Consider the following 24,953-nt stretch of genomic DNA (forward strand, 5'->3'; position numbering starts at 1 on the left):
TAGTAGTAGTTCACCCCGGCTTCGAGATGTACCATCAAAGACGATATATCGCGCCCGATATATATCACTCGAGAGAGAGAGAGCCGCTTCTCTCTCTTCCTCTCTCTACACGTCGGCTTATTATACGTATGTATATGTATATCTCTCTGTACGTACGCGTCGCCCGGAGGCTGCGCTCCGAGCTCCTCGTTTAGATATCCGCTCGGCGAGATTATTCGAGCGAACGACGCGCAGCTCGTCGAAACAGAATCCCGACGTACGAGGGGTGCATTATATCGGTATCCCCTATCTGGCGTCGATCGCGAGCTTCTGCAAGTAGCGATTACCACCTCGGCCATTTTCCTTCGCGGAGAACTATCGGCGATTAAACGGTCCGTCGACCTCCTCCGCATCGCGCGCCATGCGCAACTGGATGTATTAATCGTTCAGCTGGATCGATACGACCTGTCCTTGCGCACCGGACTGACGTCCATCAGCCCACTCGCGGGAATTAATTAGTGCGCGATGCCGTTGGGCCGGTTAAAAATTTCACGACCGACCGGACATAACGATATGGAACGAGTAACATAAAACTTGCGATCAATGTATCGATAAAGTTAAGTATACGTGGTATTTTGCGAACCATCGGTTAGACTTTCTCGGGAATTGTAAAAATTATTAAATTCGTCTGTGATCTTTTCATAATTTGTATATGTATTATAAAAATGCAATATAAAATTTTTTATCTTTGGAGTAAAAAGCAATAAATAAATATCGCATACTTTCTTCAATACTGATAAGCTTTTTAAGTGGAAAAATAAAATTTCATTTTTTTTCTCAAGTAAATAAATGCAATATTAAATCTTTTTTCTGTTCAAATCATCTTGAAAATTATAATTATGAATAATTGACAAATAATTTAATGTTATAGAAAGGGTGGAAAAAGAATCGTTAACAAAACGTTATTATACAATTCACTTTCCTGAGTGATGAATGACAAGAAATCTAACTTTAACGCCACATAAATGTTGAGATATCATATTCATGACATAAGGCATCTCGCGTTTTCGAAAAGCTAATTTTTCCAATCGCGACACGCTAGTTAAATGCAGGACTGCATCTAGTCGTGGTTCATCTTTAGAGACGAAGTAACCGGTGGCGTTCATGAATACGTGTTCATTATTTATGAGCAACGCCTCTCGGCATCAACTGGACCGGCCTCTCTATCTACCGCGGTAGGCACCCGGGAGAGGAAGGCAACCGGATAACGTATTACGTCTTCATATTTTTTTCCCCTCGTGCACGCCCGCTAATTAAAGGTGCCCCGCCAAGGATTTGCCCCGATGATTTAGCGGCGATGCTGCGCCGACCTGATAAGATGGGACAGGTTGATAATGAGGCTCCTTTTGGTATATCGGATCGAGTTCTAGTAGACTATATCTCCCCCTTATAATATTCCTTATAACTTCTGGCTACCGCTCCATCAAGTTTACCATACTCGTCTCGCGCGCGCTGTGCGTGTCATACGAGAATTTTATATCGACGATGCAACGCATCGCACGCATCAGATTAAATAATGGCATATTCGCGAACATGAATAAAATAGCATCTTACATATAGGAACAAGTTATCACCGACATCTGCAATCTTATCATTATGTGCAAAAATATTATGTAAAATTGATCGGATATAAATATTGTTATTATCGGCAGCATTATAATTACGACACGTAAATGTTATTTTTGTAATTCGAGATCATTTTATAATTTGACATCTGTTGAAGTTATGCCTATTTGAAAAGCGTTGTGATAAGCATCCGCGGCATCATCGGCATCAAGAAGAAAAAAAAAATGACCCGCGTATTCATATTCCCCTTTCTCATTACAGTATGTCGAATCAAAAGTGCTCATATTTCATAGACTTGTTCTGGCTTGCCGCACGAGAAGCTCTCCGCTCGCGCGCGCCTGCACGGAGAAGTTATGGTCCCGTTGAATGAAGAAATTTACGTTCGTCAGCAAAACGAGGGGGAACGATGACGATGGCGAACGCGAGGGGAACGCTGACACCGGTGCTCGATGATGATTTCGACGATTTAATTGAAACGTCCAGCCGGCACTAAAATCTCCCCACCGGGCTTCTCTCTCTCGCACGCTATATATCTCTCCTCTGCCATTATTTTCCGCACTCTCTCGATGATTATCCCCGTGAACTCTCCCGAGAAACATCTTACATTAATATTTTTTAAACGAACCTGGCATCGTTAAACTTGCCGTTGTTGACGAAATCGATGAGATTTTAAGCATGTGTTATCTTAGAAAAGACACCCATTATCCGAAAAACCATAAAAATCAAAATTACTCGTAATGTTTTTAACAAAATATGTAAATTGGAAAGCATGTTCTTTTAAATTCCGCGAAACTACTCGTAAATTTTAAAGGCATTGACTTGTGAGGAAATATATATATATATATATATATATCGCAATTAATCGGCTCAATGTTTTACTATAAAATTAATTATGATAAATGCTGTCATAAAAAGAAACGGTTTCATCGCCTCTGGATTCCCAATATCTTGACAAATTCGAGAAACGCTGAAATCAATCAGAAACGAAGCGGGCAGAAACGATACAGACACGTGTAAGAAGCGTAAAAATCGATAACGGACGGCTTTACGAAATTTTTATTATGATGTATGCCAGTAACACAAACACACGGGATGAACGGGATTCTCTAATGAGCCGTGCGAATGAATCGTATATATCGAGATTACCTCCAGAATTCATTTGCTGCCGCGACCGATTTACTCGTCAAACGGCTGTCCGCGAATCGTCTTCTCTCGACGCAGGAAATCTTGAAGCGAACGAACTGTCGGAGAGAATCGATCGATATCTCTTGAGCTACGAGCTCTTTTTATCGGTTCTCTCTTACTCGTTCCGTTTTTTCGATCGATCGTTAATTGAAAGGAATGGCACAGAATTTGCTATTTTCAGCGACTCATCGACCGCGATACGTCTATCCGTATAATTATCGATAATTCTAACTCATTTCGTTATTATTATAATAATACAACTATCCGTACAGTGTATCTACAATGTATATAATCGTCAACATCAAGCTAGCAGTAAAGTTGACATTGATTTTCATTTGATATTAGATTTCTAATTCAAAATGTCTAATATAAAGAATTATGATTAAAATAGTGAAAGAATTTCTAAAAATAATTAATATTCTTCATCATCATATATTAATAAATATGATATATATTTTAAAATATTAAATGTTGTATATAAATAAAGAACTTAAATGTTGTATATGAATAAAGAAAAAAATTGATATTAAAATATGCAGTAATGATAACCAATTACAATCAATAAATTGAGAAACTCTCGAGATTTTCGTCGAAAAACCGTGTTCGCGCCGATTAATATCGCTGGCCGCGAACCGATAAACGAGATGATAGATACGAACACGCACGATTATACGCGCGAGGTTACGACGCGAGATACCGATGAATCAGCGATGGTAAAGGTCAGACGGAACGTGAACGTGCACTTGAAAGGTCAAGGAAAGATGCAGGTGTCGAATGGCTGCATCGGCAAAAAAATTTATATAAGCAGAACGGTCGATCATGCCAACTGCAATCCAATCGCTTATCCTGCCAACATTTGATGAACGCGTATTAGATTTTTATTATATCCGTCTTGATTTTTTCTTCGCGCCAAATATTTTTAGTGCTTATTATTATTTATTATTAATTATATAAAGACAAAATAAAAACATTTTATGACAGACAATTTAATTGACAAATTCTATACGTGAAAAATCCTATATTCGAACAAATATGATGATTTAATATTTCTACGAGAGACTTGAGATGATTAAACGCTGACGTATTATTTTAAACTTAAACAATTACGAAATATATGCGACAATGCCTTTTCGTTGAAACAAATTTCACGATAAGACGAGATATATCGCGCGTGCTGATGAAATACAAATATCGTCGGTTCATTGACCGACAAAGTCCTTTAAAATTCAGAACACTATCAAATGAATGTTTAATTTCCAAAACAGCATTTTCCGCCCGAAAGCATTGGTCAAATATATAGTATATACTACTCACCACTATATAAAATGAAGAGCAGATTTTATGTCGGGATGAAGAGCGGAGTTTACGTCGAGTTATGTCTCTCACAAGTTTTGAGATACTAAGCTTGTTGAAGGTAATTCATCAAAGAAAAACAACAAACAAAAGCGGAGTCAAACAGATATAAATATCACTGGTAGAGAGAGAAAAAAGTTGTTTAGTATACATATCTCTATCTCTCTTCTTACGGTTCCAAATAACATAAAAGTCGACAACAGGCGAATGACGAATAATTTTTCGGTAACAAAATCCGATGATACTTTACATTTTAGACGAAGATACTATTATGCGTAAAAAATTTCTGACCACCGTAGCATTCACTTTTCTTAAATCTTAATTGACGTAACAACCAAATTTAAATTCGAGCCGAGCAAGGATATCTTGAACTAAACGTTGCAAAGACGAATGTTAGAAAAATTTCTGTTGCAAATATCATTTAATAATCTCATAATTTTAGCTCACTCAATAAATAAATATTTATCGCTTATCAATTGGTCATATCGCAAGTCAAACTTGTCAAAAGGAGCACGACGGAAGTTCAATTCGAGCCAAGTAAGTCTTAAAAAAAATGAAATACAATTAAGGAAATCAGAGAGAGGCGTAACGCCGTAAAATGCGAGACGCGCGAAATGCTACATATCGACACTTGCGAACTGCACCCAGGATTAATAACGCCGATGTGCGGGTTGTCGAGAGTGGAGGAGAGAAAGAAAGCGAGATAAAGAGAAATAGAAGCGAAAGGAAAGAGATGGTGGAGAAGAAGCAGAAGAAGAAAATGATGAAGAAGGAGAAGAAGAAGCGGGAAAGGAGAGGTAAAAGGTAGAGAAGAGCAACAAGCGGTACAGCCTCGGGTGCCGGGCGGGGCTCAGATGTTTATCCCGGTCGACCTCTCTTCCCCTTGGTCCCCCCCCAGTGCTCCTCTTCGTGCTCCCCGATATGCCCCCTTCACCTCCGGTTCTTATGGAGAAGGAGCGCGCCCTCGGCAATCCAGTGTTGCGGAGCGTTGCATCTACGTTATGCGTGCTCTTGTTGCTCGGATGCACTCACAGTGGCGTCGCAATCGTCTCCGCTCTCTCCGACAGACAGAAATATGACAGGCTCGATCGCACGAACAAAGGTCCCCGATATTCCACGATGCGTTATATATTTTATAATTGATAAATTAATAACTAGGGAAAAATTTCATGTAAAAGATTAAAATTGAATAAATTAGCGGATGATTATTTGCGAATGTGTAATGTTTCATTAATGAATTATATAATATGTATATTACATAATATATTATATGTATAATTATCCTATATAGATTTAAATAATACTTTTTATTAGAGCACTCAATATATCTTTTCATTAAAACGCGGATATATCGTTGCTTGTAACTTAAGGAAGACGTAAAGTCCAAAATTAACACAACATTTTTGTCGTCATTAAACGTTTATTAAATGAGCGCAAATTAATCCCAAATAAGAATTGAGATAATATGGAACGTGTTTCGGGATGATTTTCGGGTCTTAAAAATTCTCGGAGAAGAAGGTCAGTTCGAAAAACTTGGGCGTGATATCGCGGTGAATGAGGTGGAATAGTTCGGATCGACAACCGTATCGATCGTAATCGAAACGACCGGGAAGAAGACCGGAGGAGGCTGAGGTCTTCGGCTTGTGACGAGGCGTCGGACAGTCGGCGCTTGCAAAAAATCAACGTTAATCAGACACTTCGTATCGCCTGTACTCAGCTCCCGGTGAGCCGAGCGCGATCTAGCTCACAGCAGGTTCTTCGCGGCAAAAAATCGATGAATGAACTTATGCCGGAGCGGATGCTTCGCGCTCGAGTTGACCGACGACGGCCGGTTTTACGAATGTCCATCACGCATATCTTCATCATTATTTGTTAAATCTCGCGTGGTAGTTTTTGTGTCTTGTGTACTTCATCTAAATTAAAATATTGTATAAAGCGCGTGATGTAAATTAAAATAATTTGAAAAAGGAAAATATAAAATCATTAACACATTATTGTGTGTATTTTATATCCGTAAAATTAATCGCGTTTAAGTATAATAATTTATTAAAAATAATTATTTAGTTTATATTTTCTTTATACTTTTTGATAAACAAAATATTTTGAGTGTTATCATTAATTGTTGCTTATCGTCATTTAATAACTTTATTTTCTCTTTTGTCAAAATTAAATTCTATCAAATAAATTATATTCCTTCAAGAACAATAATTCCCTGATTCCTCATACATATGGATGGTCCGTAATTATTACTTTGCAATTAAATCACGAGTTTATCTCTCCTTCCTGCATCTTTTATTTTATCTTTCTCATTATAATCCCTCGATACTAATACAATAATACAATTATTCATCATCGTTGGCGATTCGAAATCAACGCAGCGATCAACCGATCTATCGATCAATGACACAACACCGTCGCATACAGACGCAAACGAATCGAAGCTAATCATTCGCCAACACCGTGTGCGCGACGATCACATCGAGATAAGGGTCCCGGCAAATTCCAGACGAGCTACGCTGCTCAGCTTGTACTCTCTCCTAGAGATTCGCTCATACGGTGGTTTCATCGAGCACGTATACCGCTGATGACGCACTTCCGGCCAAGTGAACCCTCGCTGTGGCCTCTGTGATAATTCCGGAGGATCTCGAGAGAGGAGCGAGAGAGAGAGAGAGAGATTCATCCACCGTGACTCCGTGGCCCCGTGACGACCCCGAAGAGATGTTTGCTCTTGTTGCGGTGCTATGCGCCGTAGCGACCGGCGGCTGTATGAAAGTACAAGAAGAAGAAGAAGAAGAAGAAGAAGAAGGAGATGAAGAAGGGAAGAAGGAAAAGGAAAAGAGCAAGGAGAGGAAGAGGAGAGTAAGGCGAAAGAGGATCAAGGAAGAGCAGCGAAAGGAGCAAGAAGTCGACGCGGCGATGAGGTGGGGCAAGGTGGGAAGGGGGAGGGAGAGAAGGTGGAAGACGGGTCTTGATCCAACGCCTAGCCTCCGAAGGAGCTCGCTCGGGCGCCCGATGGTAGCGGTTCGCTCATCATTGTAATTACTTCGCGAGGATGTACCAGTATATTGGATCATTATCGACCGCTCCATATCTACCACCTAGCCCATAAGTATAGACTTATGCTCCCGGTGTGTCCGAACGGTAATCTCCTTTCTCTCGCTCTCTTTCTCTTTCTTTCTTTCTTTCTTTCTTTTTTTTTTCGATCGTATACGCACGTATACGAAAGTGCGTGTGCACGCATCGAAAGGGAAGTGAACAGAAGGGCAGAAAACGCGATCGGGACACGTACCAGCTAACGACTCGTTCCTACGGCTCTTCTGATCAAACAATCGCGGCAACCGGGGCAACTTTCTAAAGGATCTTCGCGAGTATCGGAGGGGGAATACAGGGCTTGCTTGCTTCTCGCGAGCATTCATTTTCGCGGTGGGCGATGACAGTGGCGTAAGCGGATGAACGATGTTGATAAATTTGGTAATATTTTACACGCTTTAAGCTTCCTACACATTTCCCCGATCATATCGAACAAGAGAAAGATTATGAAAATTATGACATAATAAAAATATATACATAACAAAAATAAAGAATCCGTCTGTAAAAGTTTGTATAACAATCTCATATATATTTGTGGACTTTTTCTATTCGTATATAAAAAAAAAATTTTGCGCATTGCGCACATAAAATTTTTATATGAAATATTAAAAAAGAGGAAGAGAGAGAATAAAATTATTAATTGCATATAAAGTGCACATTCAAGTAGGCGAGTATAATATATTCGTGTTGTAATAAGTATATACCGCGCACCGGAAGCGACTAGCTGTACCGTAGCTGATCGATTAAAGAATATAGTGCAGTAATTATCATTACGCAGTGATCTATGAGCTATAAAACAGGATTATTACTATACATTTTTATTGAGAAAAAAGAAACTCTTATGTCTTTAATATCCTGTTAGGATCTACACAGACCATTCTAATTTTAACAAATAGAATTGTATCTTTATTAAATTCTTCTTTTTTTAATTAACTGTATTATTTAATTATAACTATTGATGCTCAAAATATCAAATTAATATAATTAATATTAATATCATTAATATATTTAATTTTAAAATTTTATTTAAATTTTTAATAAAAAAAAAATAGCTTTAGACAATCAGTATCAATAAATTTATAAAAAGTATACGATTTATATGTGATTGATCGTTTGTAGACTTGTAAGAGGAAATCCGTTTTCGCAAGTTTGCCTAGCATAAAAGGAAATATTAATCGTGAGAAATATAATTACAGAATAGAGGGTGCATTGTATATAATCGGAAATGCTCGATTATACGAGTTTTTGATTTATTAATGCATATTACGCGCGACTATGTGATAATTTATCAACTACAAATTGTGAATGTAATATTTAATAAAACATTAACTTCATGAAAAAATTGAAAAAAATTTTTTTTTTTTTCATGCATATACAGTTTAATAAAGAGCTCCCTTAATCTTTTGTATATGAATAAACAATCTAAAAGATAAATGGCTCGCATATTTGCTCAAAAATCATTCCGCGTCATAGAATCTTTTGCCCTTTGAAATTTGATCGCTTCTCAATTCGTGTGATGCGATCACGCGAAAAAGAGAATAGTCTTCCGGTCGAGCGATAATCGCCCCGATACGTAATCGATATGTATCAGCATATTTCGAAGAGAATGCATCGGTGTCTTTTTTCTAACGATTTTGTATAATTTGACTTGACGTCTTTATTACGAGGATTTTTCCTTCTCGAATAAAAACAAAGAAACGCGAAAATCTTAGCAAACGCATACGTGAAAAAATCATAACAAAAAATATATATCTTAAACATCGAATTTATATCAAGTTAAAGCTTCGTAAAAAATAATGTTGACAAATTTAACGAAGAGTTGAATTTAAAAGAATCTATTATCCAGATGATATGATTTTTATAAAATAGGAGCTCATTATTTTACGTGATTCGTTAAATGTATAAATATACCGATAATATACCGATTAATCACTTCAAGTGTATGTAAAAAAATTTTCGACCTCGACATCACATTTATCCATTCAGTATCTCGAAAAAGAAAAAAATAAGCACATAGCAAGCATTCCCGCATTCCGTGGGATTTGCCAAGCTCTCGCGCGACCCGGCACGACCGTTAGAGACCGGAATCCGAATCGAGGATCTGAATCCTGGAGGCCGTGTCGGGATCGATCCGGGACGCGCAACGGGAGCCCGCGCGCGAAGGAAGGAACGGGAGCGTATCGAAAGATGCAGGCTTCGATAATCCTTGAGGGTAGGTAGGTAGGTCGGTACATCGTGCACGTCGAGTCTTGCCTATCGTGGTGAAGGCGCTCGACGGAGGCATGAAAGGGGCATCTTTTCTCTCCGTTTCTCTCCTTCTCCCTCAATCCCCATCTCTCTTTCTCTCAACATCATCGCCTCCGTCTCGCGGACCGGCCGAGCCGGCCGACCTACGTGAAGATGCTCAGGTGTAAAACCGTTGATTGCCACGGCGCGGTATTTTCTCTTTGTACGGCGATGGTAGCGGTGGGCGTGCCGGGCACGACCGAAGGGAGAGACGGCCAAGGCCTCCTCATCGCGCGCTACCGCGATTATGTTTATTATACTTTGGCACACGCGTGTACGTGCGCGTACTTACACGCGGCCCCCGCTGTTGGCGCGCGGTCCAGCCAGCATCCTTGTCGCGAACGACAGAATACGTCTCGTGGCCGTACTGCTTCATCTCGTGGTAAGAATGAATGACGATGGCTACCGCGAAGACGACCGTTTTCCAGACGCGACTTTGTTTAGAGCCTCCGCGGAGGCGACGGTATCTCGCGCGATGTCGAGAGAGATCACGCCCGATCGCCGATTTAAAGAATCGGTCGCGATCGCGTAGGATTAACTCCTCGTACTCGGCTAACCACATGCGGAGAAAGAGATTTACGAGAGAAACACAAAAGCGAGTCAACTATAGCGTAAACTAATTAGTTTAGTTATAATATGATTCGAATTTCAATGAGATTTTATGAGAAGCAATGGCTTATATATATATATATATGCAAATCTGAGAATTGTTCTATCCCCCTTTTTATATTACGTACATTATAATAAACGTAAAGAAATATATTTATTTATTTCTAGCATCTAGAAAATCTAATATACCTCAGATATTTTTAATTTTTTTAAAAATCAACAGCGATAATAGAACTTGCACATCATTTGTCAACGAGCCGGAAGAAACGTAAACAGTTAATATTATTAAAATTAACACCGAAATATATACTCGAGGCAACTCGCTAATCATCCGGCACATCCCCTCGTGATATTTCGAAGGAAGATCAATCATTACGGTACATTACAACGATGGTAAAGATCTCTACTCCCGTCATCGGCAATGACGCGCGCGTATGTGACGCCGTCGTCGAAGATGAGGCCGCGTTAGAATTCCATTGAGGTGGAGCCTTGACATTTCGTCGAGCCTGGAATCGACCGGCATAATTGATCGGCCTCCGCGGCTCCCATTCGATGAACGATCGCGCTATCCATTCTGCTCGGTACGGTTACAATGATCAATAGCGCCGTACGACCTCGCGAAAGAACGCGGCTGCGTTGAACTGGATTCTTTCGCGGAACGAGAAAGAAGTATAGGGGGCCGATTAAATTAGACCCTTAGGAAGGCTTCAAATTACGCGAATGACGCCGAATGACGGCAACGGGAGAGCAAAACGCGCAAATTATAAAAGTAAAATCATTCAAAGTGATATCAATGACATTTTAACTCGATATTCAATTACATATTTTTTAATGTTTATGTCTAATATTGTGTTATTATTTAATATTAGGTATAATTTTAATATATAAATGGCTTTTGAGAAAGATAAAGATAAATATATATAATAATGGAAAATATATTACAAGTGTGAATATTTTTTCATTATTTATATATAATTTCATCATTTAGATATAAATTTATTATCAAGTTACTAGGAATATCATTAAAATATAAAATCCACACGTTAAATAACATTTAATGTTACATGCAGTACTTTTTACAGCTGTAATATTCTTTTTAATTTGTCGTCTTTCAAAGAGTATCGACGTGAATTTAAAAGGACGAGAAAAATGTCCACACAATTCTTATGTAAAGTTGGCGATATCTATTATTGTTACAAGTGCTCCTACATAATGCGTTCTAAGTAAACGAACGTGCAGCACAACAAACAATATAAGTTCGGTGGCAAACATATATCACGAGTGCAATTCTCCATCGTTAACTACTGGCAGTGTCTTAAAGCCACGTGCAAATGTACAAACGTACCAATAACCATCGCTCGCGCGTACTAAAAATTTTATAGCGTTGCGTTTATCGGCACGAGAATAGCGAGTCGGCGAAATCTTGTTTAACAAAATAATGACTACGATTATTCGACTTTACATTCTCCCGTTGTGTGGCGCACAAACCATACTCCTTCGCAAGTGTGGGAGCCCCGCGGCAATTTACTAGAAGTAATCGTCGATCAAGAAGAGTTATAACTACCGGATTGTCAGCTACTCACTAGCATTAAAAGCGCGTTTTTCAGTCGCTTCTAGCGGCGGCTAGTACGTTACAAATAGTCAACGTTTACGGCACCTAATTGCTCATCTATCATAGCCCGTGTATCAGAAATGTTGAATCTCTCACATACTTTGAATTTAAAGGACTTTACGAAGAGACTAAAAATTATTATCATGTATATTTCATTAGCTATGTAGTTAATATGAAAAAAAGATAATGGACATTTATATGATGCCTCGCTAAAATATAATTAAACGCGCTCTTATGCAACTAGGAAATACATGGATATAATTTAAAGTAGCACGAACCAGAAAATCTGTCGTATCTTCTCTCGTGACTCAAGACGATTGCGTGCGACACTCTCATGTCGCTTCTCTCTGTCCTTTCTTCCACCTTTCTCTCTCATTCTTTTTCTTTCTCATGAGCTAATAAAACTTGTCTAATCCTATGCGACGCCCAGGGTGCAAGCGTATAGGAAAAGTGGCTCGCGTCGTTCGTGTCTCGACTCGTTCAATTTACATAAACACGTACTCATTGATTGCCAGACCAGATTGTCAGGCGTTATTACTTGTACGACCGGTTAACTTCACCGCAGGACCGCGAATAATCGTTAAGACCTAATCGCTTCGCTACGCACGTAGCATCGACCTGGCCCGATAGATACGCCCGGTGCGTAAAGTTAACTTCGTCGGCTCCCGCCTAATCGTTCAGAATCAGTGGACTGATGATTTTCACTTCCGACATTCGAGAAGTGACGGTTATCACGTTACCTCGCTTAACGTCAGAATCCACGGCTGTAGTTATCGCGACGGATTATCGCGAAAGAAATAGCACATCGTTGGCAAATAGGCTGAGAATTATGCAGATTGCATAACACGATATTTAATAATGCATACACGGGAAAAGCACAGCAGGCATCACAGATAAGTACTCACCGAAATGATACGAAAACGAGCCTCCACCGTCAGAGTAGCCGTTCTTCTCGGATCCTGAAAATACAGAGGGAACGTTAGAACGAAAAATGTAATTGTATATTCAATTTCTTTAACTTCTGCAAGCTTTCATTTTAATCTAACACTGTAATATTTTTAAAATCAGAATTTTATGTCATGGCTTTTCGATTTCTCTCATTAATTTAAATTTTCTCATCACCTGTATACGATAACTCGAGATAAATTGAGAGTTCCCTGTAAAAGGGCATGGAACGCGCATCGATCGATCGATCGATCAGCGAATACCACGTGCACCGCGAGTGCTAGATGCTAGTTCAGAGCACCACCCACGAAGCGGCTACTTAGCATGCACGACCAGCCAGGAGGTACCTACCTACTTATCTGACAGGGTTAACTAATACAGCTTCCACCGATCGCGCGCGGTCTCTTGATTAGAAATACGTCGATAAATCAAAGAAAGGAGCGATGCGCGAAAGAGTACTGTGTTTGCCAGAGATAGCCGTGGTGAAGGAAGACGAAGAGAGGAAAAGAGCAAGAAGGATGAAGACGCGAAACACAACATTCCATGTAATTGTCCCGCTTATATGCTTACGAGGTAAACAACGATAAATATATACAATGGTGATTAAGTAGTTGTTAAACTTGAGAAATTGCAAAATTTACCGAATAAATCATCGATTCATATTAATTAAAATTAGTTAATTATGTTGTTATTTTTTTATCGATACAATAAATTTATCTTTCTTCGATATTGAAATATATTTTCATAATTTCATAATTCAATTTCAATCTTGTGCTTTTCAAGAGTATTATAGCGACATAAGAGAGTTAATTTATTATATGATCCTTCATTATGACATAAACACTTTAACGTTTCTTCAGACTTATCTCACTACACGATATTTCTCCCAGCAGCCATGACAGATATATGCTGATGGTTCTGTTATATGCACCCGCGCTTCATGCAAGCGCAGTTTCGCGCGGCTGTAACGAGATAATTAAATGAATATAATCAACGATAAATGCGCACTGCTCCTGCGAGTCGTCTTTTAATTAGACGTTACGCTTATCAAAGCACGTTGCTTCCGCTGCAGCGCGGATGCTGCGCGCCGCTACGTCGAGTTTGCGGGAAGAAAAGGATCTGAAAATCTCTAATCTTATCCGCCATGCAACTTTGCAGCCAAGAGAAGATTAGAAAAACAGCGAGAAAAATTAAAATTGCATTAGTAGAGCTTTCTTACCTCCGTATCGATCTGGTCGAAAACCGAAATCCCAATCGAGGCGGAACATGTTTGTCAAAGATGTAATGTCATTCTACACTGATCGACTTCACTTTTACTCGAAATAAAATTCATCACCAAAATATCAATAAAATTTTTCTAAACAAATCATTTTAATTAAGGAGCATTTTAATAACACTATAAAAATCTTCAAGATTAATATAAGAATTTTTCTAAAATAATTTTAATGTCCCAATTGTTGAAAATTTTTTTGTCTTACTGCATTAAAATAATTACATAAAATAAAATTATCTATATATAATTTATACATGTGTGTCTTATATAAAAATTAAAGATTAATTTAGCAGTAACGGTAACAATTTCACGGCGATCGTTGCTGACACAGGTCATTTTCTTGCCTTTTCCACCGTTATAGTTGGTCGCGGTGGATGCGCGCATAATCATCCGCGCGGCCTGGAAAGGCCGCCGACGCGAGCGCGAGCGTCAGCGGGCGAGATTCCGCTCGTTCTTACACGGCGAGAGGCCATAGATTACGGTTTTATGCCGCGATGAAACTATCTCTAGGCTAGGCGCGGCCTGGCCTGACGTTCGTTCGCCTGCCTAGGCCGGCGAAAAGGAAAAAGCCACCGCAGATTTCCCTCGCACCTCTTAGCGGAACCGTTCTCAGCCGCGGCAGCCAGCTATACGCTCCGCAAGTTCCATTGACGGCGCGCGGCGGTTTCGAGCCTAAGGCCTGAGGCCGTGGTTGCGTTTCTTTATCACGATGGTTTTGCCACTTCGCCGCTAGAAAGGAACGCGGCCTCGCGCACTTACCAGCGGATCATAAAACATGCTGTATCCGTATTATTCGTGCCATAGGTCTTGCCCACATTCGTGGTTAAAAGATCGGAAGAGAGATAGGAGGAGCATATAATATTTCAGCCGGTATGATAAGATCTATCTATCATTTTATGCACATGATACATGTGTGAAACTATTGAAGATCATGCCAACCATATGACAATTGGTAAAATAAATTTTGATTGAAGCATTTGATAATGATTAAAATATTTTATTTAGAGATTTATGTCATGTGATATTTTTCGTAATTGATTTTATTTAGATAATTTAATTTGGATAAGTCCCAAACGACTCGGTCTATCGCTTAAAGTCGATCTCTCGCTTAAACTTTCATCGACACCTCATCGTTTATTGTAAGTCGTGACGAAATATTAGTGCGTAATACCGTGCGTTCCGCAGGTAAGAGATTTATTTTGCGAGAAAAGTACGATTAAATCCAATTGATCCGTGAATTCCTGCGCGATGGAAAAACACGTCGAGAGAAAGAAACGCGTCTATCTCTCTCGCACAGCTTCGACCGTGAAACAATTGCGGGAACGATCACTTGCAATATAATAGATTTTCTTTTACATCGTGACTCATGACTAGTTCGCGTATATAAGTTTTTTGCAAAGAGAATGAAAGGAATTAGAACGAACGCGAGCGCGATTGACGTTTCCATGAAGCTCACCCTTCGCGTCCCTCGCCCTCATTCGCCCCGTTCCCGGCTCGCATGTTCTCGTTAATAAGAACTTTTTCGAGCCTGCTGCTCGCGCGTGTCTCACGCACCCATCCAACCCAGGCGGTTCATTAACTTCGGGCAAAAAGTCCGAAAAGAGAGCGGCGCCCACGCCATAATTTGTATATGAAGCTCGCTCTGATCGTAAAGTCAAATATTTCCGTGGCTCGCGCAAAATAGCCCAGTAATTTTCCGCACATTAACTCGCGCATGTTTACATCCCGCTATTTCACACGAATCCCGCGAGTTTTGCCGCAATTGCTGCACGCCCGGATGTCGCAAATGAATACAAAGAAATTAACTAATTAATTTGCGCTCAAGTTAATTGCGAATTGACACGCAATTAATTTGCGCGCAAGTTAATTGCGAATTGACACGCTAGCTGTTAAAAAATTCAAGTCTGATCCTTGGATAATCTGTTTTTATAATATATAATAAAATTCTATTAATACATTATTAAATGTATGTAATTTTTTACATTCCTATATAATAGTAATAGTAATTTTCTTTTATGTAACACATTGACAGCTTTAAAATTATTTTTTAAATAATTTTTATAATAATAAATTTTAGCATTGTTTTAAAAATTGCGTACAATTTTTTTTGCAAATTTTAAAACCTCTCAACAAATGCTCAGATAATTAAGATTTATGTCCATTTCCATCGAAACCAATTCTCGGTAATAAACGCAATTGACGGAAAGGATCAAGCCTAGGATGAAATCATCGTGAAAGAAATGTATCGTAATAAATGAAAGAATAAAGTCGAGAGAGAAACCAGCACGTGGCGTGGGAGTTCACAGGGATGGAGCGAAGGGAATGAATGAGCACGCGTTGTGGGCGGATCTCGAGGAGATGGTGGAGGTTAAAGAGGCGGTGTTGAAGCTACCTCGATAAAACCAGAACTACGAAGGCATACCGATCCATAGTCTCTCTTTTTGCGTATGCAAATTTTGTCTGTAACATTAGTATTATTCCCAAATCAACAAAATCAAAATTACAGAGATAGATCTACGATGACAGATGAGCTGATGAATCTCATAAATCTTAAAGCTCTTCTCCTTGTCAAGCCTTAAATTTTTTTTTTAATTTTAAATGACTATCAATTTTTTTAACTTGAATATATTATGGCAGAAAAGATGATAATACTTTCTCTTTAATATTTTAATCTAAGATCCTCAAAAGTTATTAGTTTTTTTTTTTTTTTTCGAAAAATCAATCTGTGTGTGAGAAATTATCGGTTATCAAACTTTAAAATCTCCACGATCTATAAAGTATCTTAGAATTAATAAAATTACGTTCGGCATGTGTGATGATTCACGAGATGACGGAATTGCACATTGAAAGCTAATTTACATTTTCCATCATATTAAAAGATTGAAGAGGTATGTAATTGGTTCGTGGAGTAACATGTAATTTCTATGCGAGTTTCACCTAACGAGACCTTTCGGGCTCCGTGGCTAAACACAGGGTTAAGAAACGTTCTGCGATACAGGAAATAAAGTACTTGGAACCTCTGATGCACCTGCGGATAATGACGTGTCGCGACAATTTTCCACTTATTATGTCTACTACGATGTTTCCGGCGAAATCAACGACAAAAACTAACGAGGCAAACCATAAATCATTCTACGCATCGCGCGTCTTATCTCAGCGGAATCAAATAGTTGAGTTTTATTAAGTTAACCCTTTATAATTCAACGCGATGATGAAATGATGTGACCGTTCTATCGCGTTTTACACAATAATTTATTGCAATTTAGAAGCAATTTTATATCGACAAATTCATGAAACATTACGCGTAGAATTTTAGCGTTTCAAGTTATATTAAAAATTAAGCTTTACAATATACGAGAAGAATTTCAAACGAGGTTGGTATATCAGTCGAGCTCAATCTGCTAATCGTTGCTCTTTCGAAACCGGATTTACATTGGCACCTATTGCCTCTGATTGCTCGTAATTAGCGACGCGTAGTCTGCGCCCACGTCAGGTCATCGGTGTATGAAGAGGATGATCCCCGTTAACGAAGGTGGTGTGAGGTCATAAGCGAGCCGACACGTGACCTACGCACGTTATGCACCCACGCACGAATGAGATGTATATGCAAGCTTCCTCACTGTGTAATCAAGGGAACGATTCACTCCGTAATTGTAATGCAAACCAAGGCTACCGACACGATACCGATCCTCTTCATTAACAATGGCATTTACAAATCCGGAGTAGAGAAGCCAGACACCCCCACAGCTAAATATCATTGTTCATCACATTAACTGAGTTTATCGGCGAGTCAGAGTTACGGGAAAAGATTGTTTTTTTTTTTTTTAATTAATGACTTGGAAAAAATTATTTATAAATCACCGGTATAAAAAAACCTTTCGATCAAATACATAATTGCATAAATAATTCATTATTAATTCTCGAGGTCAATCGTGTTTCTACTAAATATATTTACGACGCAAATGCATGCGCAAAATTATGTCATTATAAGTTAATTTTTGCTGATTATTTAAGATTCGTTACGGATCATTAAGCGATTCGCGAGATGACCGCGTGTCCGCGGTTTCTATGAAAGGCGCGCTTGATCGCTCGTCGTTGATTCGCTCGCTGTATTTATGATTATTCGGGAATGTCGCTCGGTAATTAAATTTATGCGCAGCTTTCATAAGAGAAACGCCATGTTTGTAACGTCAAAGGGGATCGTATATATTCATTAAGGGTGTAATTAATCACGCGACCACACGAATCGATATTATACTCGTGACACTGACCCTGAGAGGTGAACGATAACGAGCGCGATCGTCGTTTATAAACGACGATTATATAAATGTCATAAGTTCCGGTAAGGTTGAATGAAAGCTTTGACCTGATCTTTAAATGCGTCTTGAATTGTGTCAAAAGGTTGACGACGGAATCGATCGAAGACCAAGTTGCGTTTTGCATAGAATAAAAGAGCGGCACAACACGTACATACGACGAATCGATCGAGAACGTCTTCATCGCATTCCAGACGTGTTGTGTTCCAACCAACGGCCGCGCGTTGATTTAATTCCCAACCCGGTTACGTGCACGCGATAAAACGGGTTTATTGCCAGTACTCCGAATAATTTATCGTCATTGTCCTCGTCGAGCTACGATCGTAATGTGTGTGAGCAATAATGATTTTCACAAAGGGGCGAGGGAGGGGGACATTACGCCGCGTCGCGCCGTTATTATGTAGTAATGGCGATTTATGAGCGATTGCCGTGGCATCAAAAGGAGTGTATTCTTGTTAATATTGAATAGGACAACTCGGCCGAGACACGATATGCAAATAAAGCGCTCTTACGCGCGACAATGCGCGTCATCATTGCGACGACCCGTGACATTAATAATATATAGCTGCGGTCGGAAATTTTTTCAGAAAACAAAAACTATTGCTCGATCCTGCTTAGAGAGAGATTGCACGCCATCGTTGTTAAAAGCTTCATTAATTAATTATTCTTTTATCGAAAATTATTTTTTTATCTGCGCGCCTCGTTCTAATAGATGCAATAAAATTCGTATATCGAATCAGCATCGTTTGCAAAATAATTGCATAAACAATTTAAGGAACATAAAATCATCATGCATTTACCCAGGGTTTCTTTTCCCCAACGCATCAATTATCCTGCTTAGAGAACCGGCTCAATTCGTCGCATCATTATTCAATATCACGTTCATGATGCAACGCACGCGTCTACACCCCGGACGCACTCAGCATCGATGTACACAAGTAACAGATACACAAGCACACCGACAGAAGTATATTCCATCAAGGCACGTCGAAAAATTAGCGAGATAGCCCGTGATAACGTCCGTGTATAATTCGCACTATTTCGTCCCTCTTCCCCTTTCGATATTTTTTCACGGGATCACGACGACTCTCGGTCCGAGAGTCTCGCACTCGAGTCGGTTACGAAGTAGAGTCGGAGCTCTAGGTAGAGAGCTCTGAGCTTGGTAGGGGTCTGCACGGGGTCTCGAGAGAAACTGGAAGGGGGATAAGGTCGAAGGTCAGGGCTATGCCGTACGACCCGTGACCTCTGACCCTCTCGATCCCTCCGATCCGCTCTCACCCCTCTGCCTCTTCTACGTTCTCCTCCCTACTACCACAAGCCGCTTCCTCCTCTCTTTTCGTTCACTGCCGCACTGCCCCGCGCGTTTCTCTTTCTCTATCCCGCCTTCCCTCTTTCTCTCTTTCGCCTTCTTTCTCGCCTTTTTCCTCTCTCAAATGTCAGCCGGCGCGGCAGCCGCTCAATGCGAGTTATACACGTGTGCGAGGCATATGTATGAAAAGCGTAAAAGCCGACCCACGCGTCGAGAAAGAGATCGAGCAAAAAAAAATATATATATATATATATATGTGTGTGTGTGTGTGTATATACGCGTGTCGTCTCATCTTTTCCAACTTTGTTCTTTACGATGCTGTGTTTAACGTAAAAGCGTTTTCGTTACCACGTTTTCGTTTACCACGAGATGTTGTTACGACATCCTTAGCTTTTGGAAAAACGATAAGTTGTCATTCTCTAGAATCGATAGAAAAAATTGTTGTCATTGCGTTTTCCCAGTATGCTTTGTGCTATATATGTATATTGAACAAAATAACTCATTCGCATACTTTTCAATGGTCATGTTTGTCTGAGCGCGTTGTAATTCAAATCAAAAAAGATTACTAATCCAGAGAATGTTTATTTATGGATTACTTTAAATACATTATTGCATCAAAAATAACGGATGACGAAACAATTCGTCCACATATATATATATATATATATATGTATGTATGTAATGTCAAAGATAAATTAATACGCAATTGTTAATAAATCTTCCAACTTACACTATAAGTTCTACATGTATAATTTTTTTTTTACGAGAATAACATCCAAGCAATCTTTGCAAAATGCGATCTCTGCATCTGTTTCGCTGTAAAGCGATGCTTTTACGAAGATAATTGCACTTGCTTACTCGAGCATCCAAGTGCGTAAAAGTGAGCCGTTTTATATGAATGTGTGTGGGAAGACCTCCGCTTTAAACCTCTGAACTATGACCCTGCCGCATCGAAAGCATCAGCAGTAGCGAGCCTCGGCCGGCTGGGCTTCATGCAGCCTGAAAAATTTCATGCTACGCGCGTGAATGTGGCCAATTACAATCGAAGTGCCCATTATCTCATCAAGACTGTTTCGGCTTCGTCCCTTTCGCGGGATGCGCGCGCCCTTACAAGCGTTAAGATTGATTCATTATGCCCTCCGTTCCGGCCTGCTACGCGGAGAAAGATACACTCGTTAAGATACTCCTTGGACGCGTTCCTTTTCCCGTCCTGACCTTTCCGTCCGCGACGGAATGCGGCGTCGATCGTAATTAGGATTGTTGCCGTCGCTTAGGGGAAGCTGCGACGGCCGCATAAAAGAAATGAGAAATGGAAAATTGAGCGTACACATTACTGAATTGACTCGGAATTAACTCGGCATGTTAGCATTTTTCTAATGGCCTGAAATAATTAATAAAAAAGTCGAATCACTCGCCTTGGCCGTTGACCCGCGACCCCGCCGATCCAAAGCAATAACCGAGCGAGCCGACCGGCTACTTTGATCGGAAGAAAACTTTCGCGCTTTACGTGCGTAATTGTAGCCAATTACTATGGAAACTGCCCATTACATCATCGATTTTTCTCGGTTGCCTTTTAGCCGCGTACAATCGCGAGAGTGGGCTGGACATTTTTATCGTTTTATGTAAGTATATTATTACTCTTATACTCTGTCCTGTGTTTTAACGAATAAATAATATCTTATATATAAACGAGAAATGTACATATGTGTTGTTTTGCAAATTATTACATTAATCGAAAAAGTCTTGCTGTATTTTGCTACATTAAACGTTTTTTTTTTCTTTTTTCTTTTGTTAAAATATAAAAAAAACTAGAGAAAAAGACAACTTAATTATATTTCCTTAAATAAACGTAAATCAGAAAGTAGAGCGAGTCAGTATGCAGCCAGGCGCACATTGCTTATACATAAAAATATATTTCTCGTCTCCCCCCATGAAGCTCTCTATGCTTAGCTATCTCAGTTTCTCTTGAAAAAACCACGCTTGATATGTGCTACTTATTAATATTATTTTATCTTCGCTGTTTCCAATATCCGCACGGGACTCTTTGCATCGTGGCTGCCGGCGGTGCTAATTTCGAAAACGAAATGAATCGGGCTCGAGTGGACATGCCGTAACTTTATTAAACAAGCGATAGCGATTAATACGTCCCTATAAATACTCTCGGTTAATATAAATCGTGAAGAACGGGAAAAAGCGCAGACATGCAGAGAGGGATATTCTGGAGAAATCACACGCACGGACTCACGCGGCGAGCATGACCGTACGCATGTGCTGGGCAGACTTGCTGATTCTCGAGTCACGAAAGCCAGAAGATGTAAATCCGCCAGAGATGAAAAGAAAAAGGTCCTTCGAGTTTCAACCATTTATGTTATTATTATTATTATTATTTATATTACTATCATAACACAAATTTTTTTCTTCTCTCTCTCTCTCTCTCTCTCTATTCCTCTCTCTCATTCTCCTTTCTCCTTTTCCCATGTATAAAATTAATTATTTAAACGCATAAGTTAATCATTTTTTCTCAACAATTTATATTTTATCTCAAAATACTTTTCTCTGAGATTTCTAGTCATATATATTATCAATATTTAAATGCTTCATATAATTTTAATGCAAACTTATAAATTAGCGTTTTATTAACTGCAAAAAAATTATCTTTTAAATGATTGTTGAGACTTGATTTAGCCATTTAGGTATTCATATTTATAAATTCAACCATCCCAACAAATACAACCGAACCTCTAGAATCTATATATTTACAACACGCAAACGCAGTTTCAAGTTTCTTCGCCCGCCAGTCCAGTGTTAATCATATACGGCGAGAGTTACCACGTAAAAGCGCCGGACTTCGCGAATTGATGATTCCTAATTAAGGTCCGGTGGCACAATTAATGAGACGCACTCCGTTAATTGCGACGATCAATAAAGAGGGAGCGGACGGGAGAAGGGACTGAAGAGCGGTGTCGTTCGATAAATGTTTTCGTGCTACCGTACGTATGTACGCACTATCCGTAGGTCCAATCCGGGGCCGGATGCCCTCAGGTCCTTCTCGTCTCCTCTCCCCCTCTTCCCTCCTGCCCCCGTCAGAAAGTCCAAAGGTGCGCGCCGTCGGAATTTCTCAATTCGATTTCCATCCGGGGCACTCATTAATTGCGGCCAGTTCCTTAAGAGGCGAAACGAAGGCACCGCCGCGATGCACTCGAGTCGCGCTTTCTTAATTGGATCGCGAGCGCGGCGCGTATTCGTGCGCTGGCGACGGAGAGACGTATGGTTTTTTTATGCACGGCATGTTTTGTGCAAACTCTCTCTCTCTCCCTCTCTCTCTTTCTCGTGAAACGTGATCTCACAGCGGATGGACTGGTGTTATAATTTGCACTACTATCGTTTTAAATCCATATAATTCAATCTCTGCCAAAATTTAAATCTATAAATTTGTGACAGCAATAAAAAGTATTTTTACTAAGCTCAAAACCAAATATACATATAAAAAATGTATTGCTAAAAAATAAAATTTTGAATTCATTAATTTAATTCTTTCTTTTCGAAAAAACAACTATGGTGCAAGTAAATTTTTTTAAAAATTACAAATTTGTAATTATAATATATTTTATTGATGCCGGCAAAAATACTCCTCAAGATGGCGATAAGAATTATCTATTTGATATCAAATTGAAAAAAAAAATGATAATTTTTTCTATTACGCAATATTCTTATACAGATCGCATTCTCTGATTACACCGAATCGACCGTGATTCTATTTACGTGCGAAATATCGTACATCAGGATCGATGAGTGACATTGAGTGCGCAGAAGCCAATTCACGAGGTGAGCGTATTGGGAATTCGAAATTCTCGGCGAAACGGAAAAGGTAACAAAAGGGCGGAGAGAGGGGTATATCGTCTGGGACTTCGTGACAGATCGGCTTCTTTTTTGACGAGGAGAGGAAGATTCCGCCGAATCGAAACGAATAAATTCCGACCGTGACAAAAGGAGAACGCTCTTATGCGAGCCCTAATAGCCTCGGTCTGGCTACCAGGACGGATGAACGGACAGACGGACGGACATGCCGAATCCACATATTTCCTGCTCCTGGAAGCCGCGCCGAAATAACGACCGGGGGCCCGGATTTCTGCCTCCGATGCGGCCAATCGGTAGGACGCGTCGTTTGTCAGCATCCACGTCCCGCCAGAGGCAGAGCGATACAGGGCGATCTTGTCTCGAAACGTTTCGCGGTACCGGCCATGTAAATGAAAAAATGTAAATTGGCCACCAATTGCCCTTATGGATCGCGTGGCCCTTCGGCTACGAAAACTCCGTACCTTTCTATATCCCCGAAAGCAGAAAAAGAGATTCGCAACTCCGCGTGCACCTGCATGGCGCAGATGCGTCTTGGAATTCGGTAGATAATGGCACACTTATATTCGTCGCTGTGTATAAGATAAAGGCATTACGCGATTTAAGGCATATGATAATTAATATTTGCTTTTTTGACTTTGACAAAAAAATTTATTATTCCGCGAATAATATACAATTCTTCACTAGCTTAGAACTATGTCGGAGGAGAGTGGCTCGTATCTTTGTTGCTTGTATATTCACATTCGACGGATGCTCTCAAAAGTAAATACAGAAATTTGCATAAATCTCGAGTATTATCCCAAGTGTACGATGTAAATGAAAAGTATAAATTGATTCGATTACCCTTACCGGCCCCGCGAGCCGAGAGCGGAGGGAAAGGATCTAAAAAGCAGGACCGACCGCAAAGAAGGAGACGGGAAGAATGAGAAAAAGAGAGGGACGTGGCCTTTCGCTAGACTGAAGAGACAATGCCATTGTTTTTAGACTTCAAAGGGACTTGGCCGCTCGCGAACTGGGCCTTTGCTCTTGCCGTCGCCCCTAAATTCTTCTACGTCAACCCGCGGTCCCCGTAAACCGCGAGGCTCCCTCTCTCTCCCTCCTCTTGCTTTCGATCCGACCGCCGAACGCTTTCTCTCTCTTTCTCTCTCTGCATTATGTACGAACGCGATTCAAGGGGACGTTCGTTAACCCTTCTGAGACACGAGTAGCTTCTTGTAATTCTTCCTTTCCGCGATTCCTTCTTCGGCAGGATGTTAATCGGGACCGCGTTTAATCAATCGTCTAGGAAGAATGCCGTCACAAGCCTCGCTTCTACTTGTCATCGAGAAAATATCATACACTTTAAAAAATAAAATTTCATAAATGTTGAATAATCCCAAAAATACTAAGAAAAAAAACATTATTAATTCATATTCTGAACAGACTACATCCAAAGTATAAATATCAAAAATATTCAATGATTTTATATTCAGCCATTATTTTTCGTTAAGCGAAAAACGATTGCGTTTATGACAC

The 24,953-nt window shown here is 39.8% G+C and overlaps 2 protein-coding genes across 6 annotated transcripts in view; both read right to left on the reverse strand.

Moving 5' to 3' along the window:
• Nucleotides 1-24,953, reverse strand: part of LOC126857270 (uncharacterized) — a 203,536-nt gene that overhangs the window by 94,845 nt on the left and 83,738 nt on the right. For 3 of the 5 annotated variants that reach the window (XM_050606511.1, XM_050606509.1, XM_050606512.1), the window contains one exon: nt 12,646-12,699. In XM_050606511.1, coding sequence (XP_050462468.1) covers nt 12,646-12,699 — 54 coding nt within the window. Of the gene's footprint in view, nt 1-12,645; nt 12,700-13,904; nt 14,016-19,074; nt 19,371-24,953 lie in introns of those variants that run through there. The other 2 variants (XM_050606514.1, XM_050606513.1) reach the window with 2 other exon arrangements.
• LOC126857277 (ITG-like peptide) overlaps nt 1-24,953 on the reverse strand; it is a 295,970-nt gene that overhangs the window by 79,880 nt on the left and 191,137 nt on the right. The window lies entirely within an intron of this gene.

The sequence above is a fragment of the Cataglyphis hispanica genome, chromosome 21, assembly GCF_021464435.1.
Source record: "Cataglyphis hispanica isolate Lineage 1 chromosome 21, ULB_Chis1_1.0, whole genome shotgun sequence".
In the NCBI taxonomy this organism is placed as follows: domain Eukaryota; kingdom Metazoa; phylum Arthropoda; class Insecta; order Hymenoptera; family Formicidae; genus Cataglyphis; species Cataglyphis hispanica.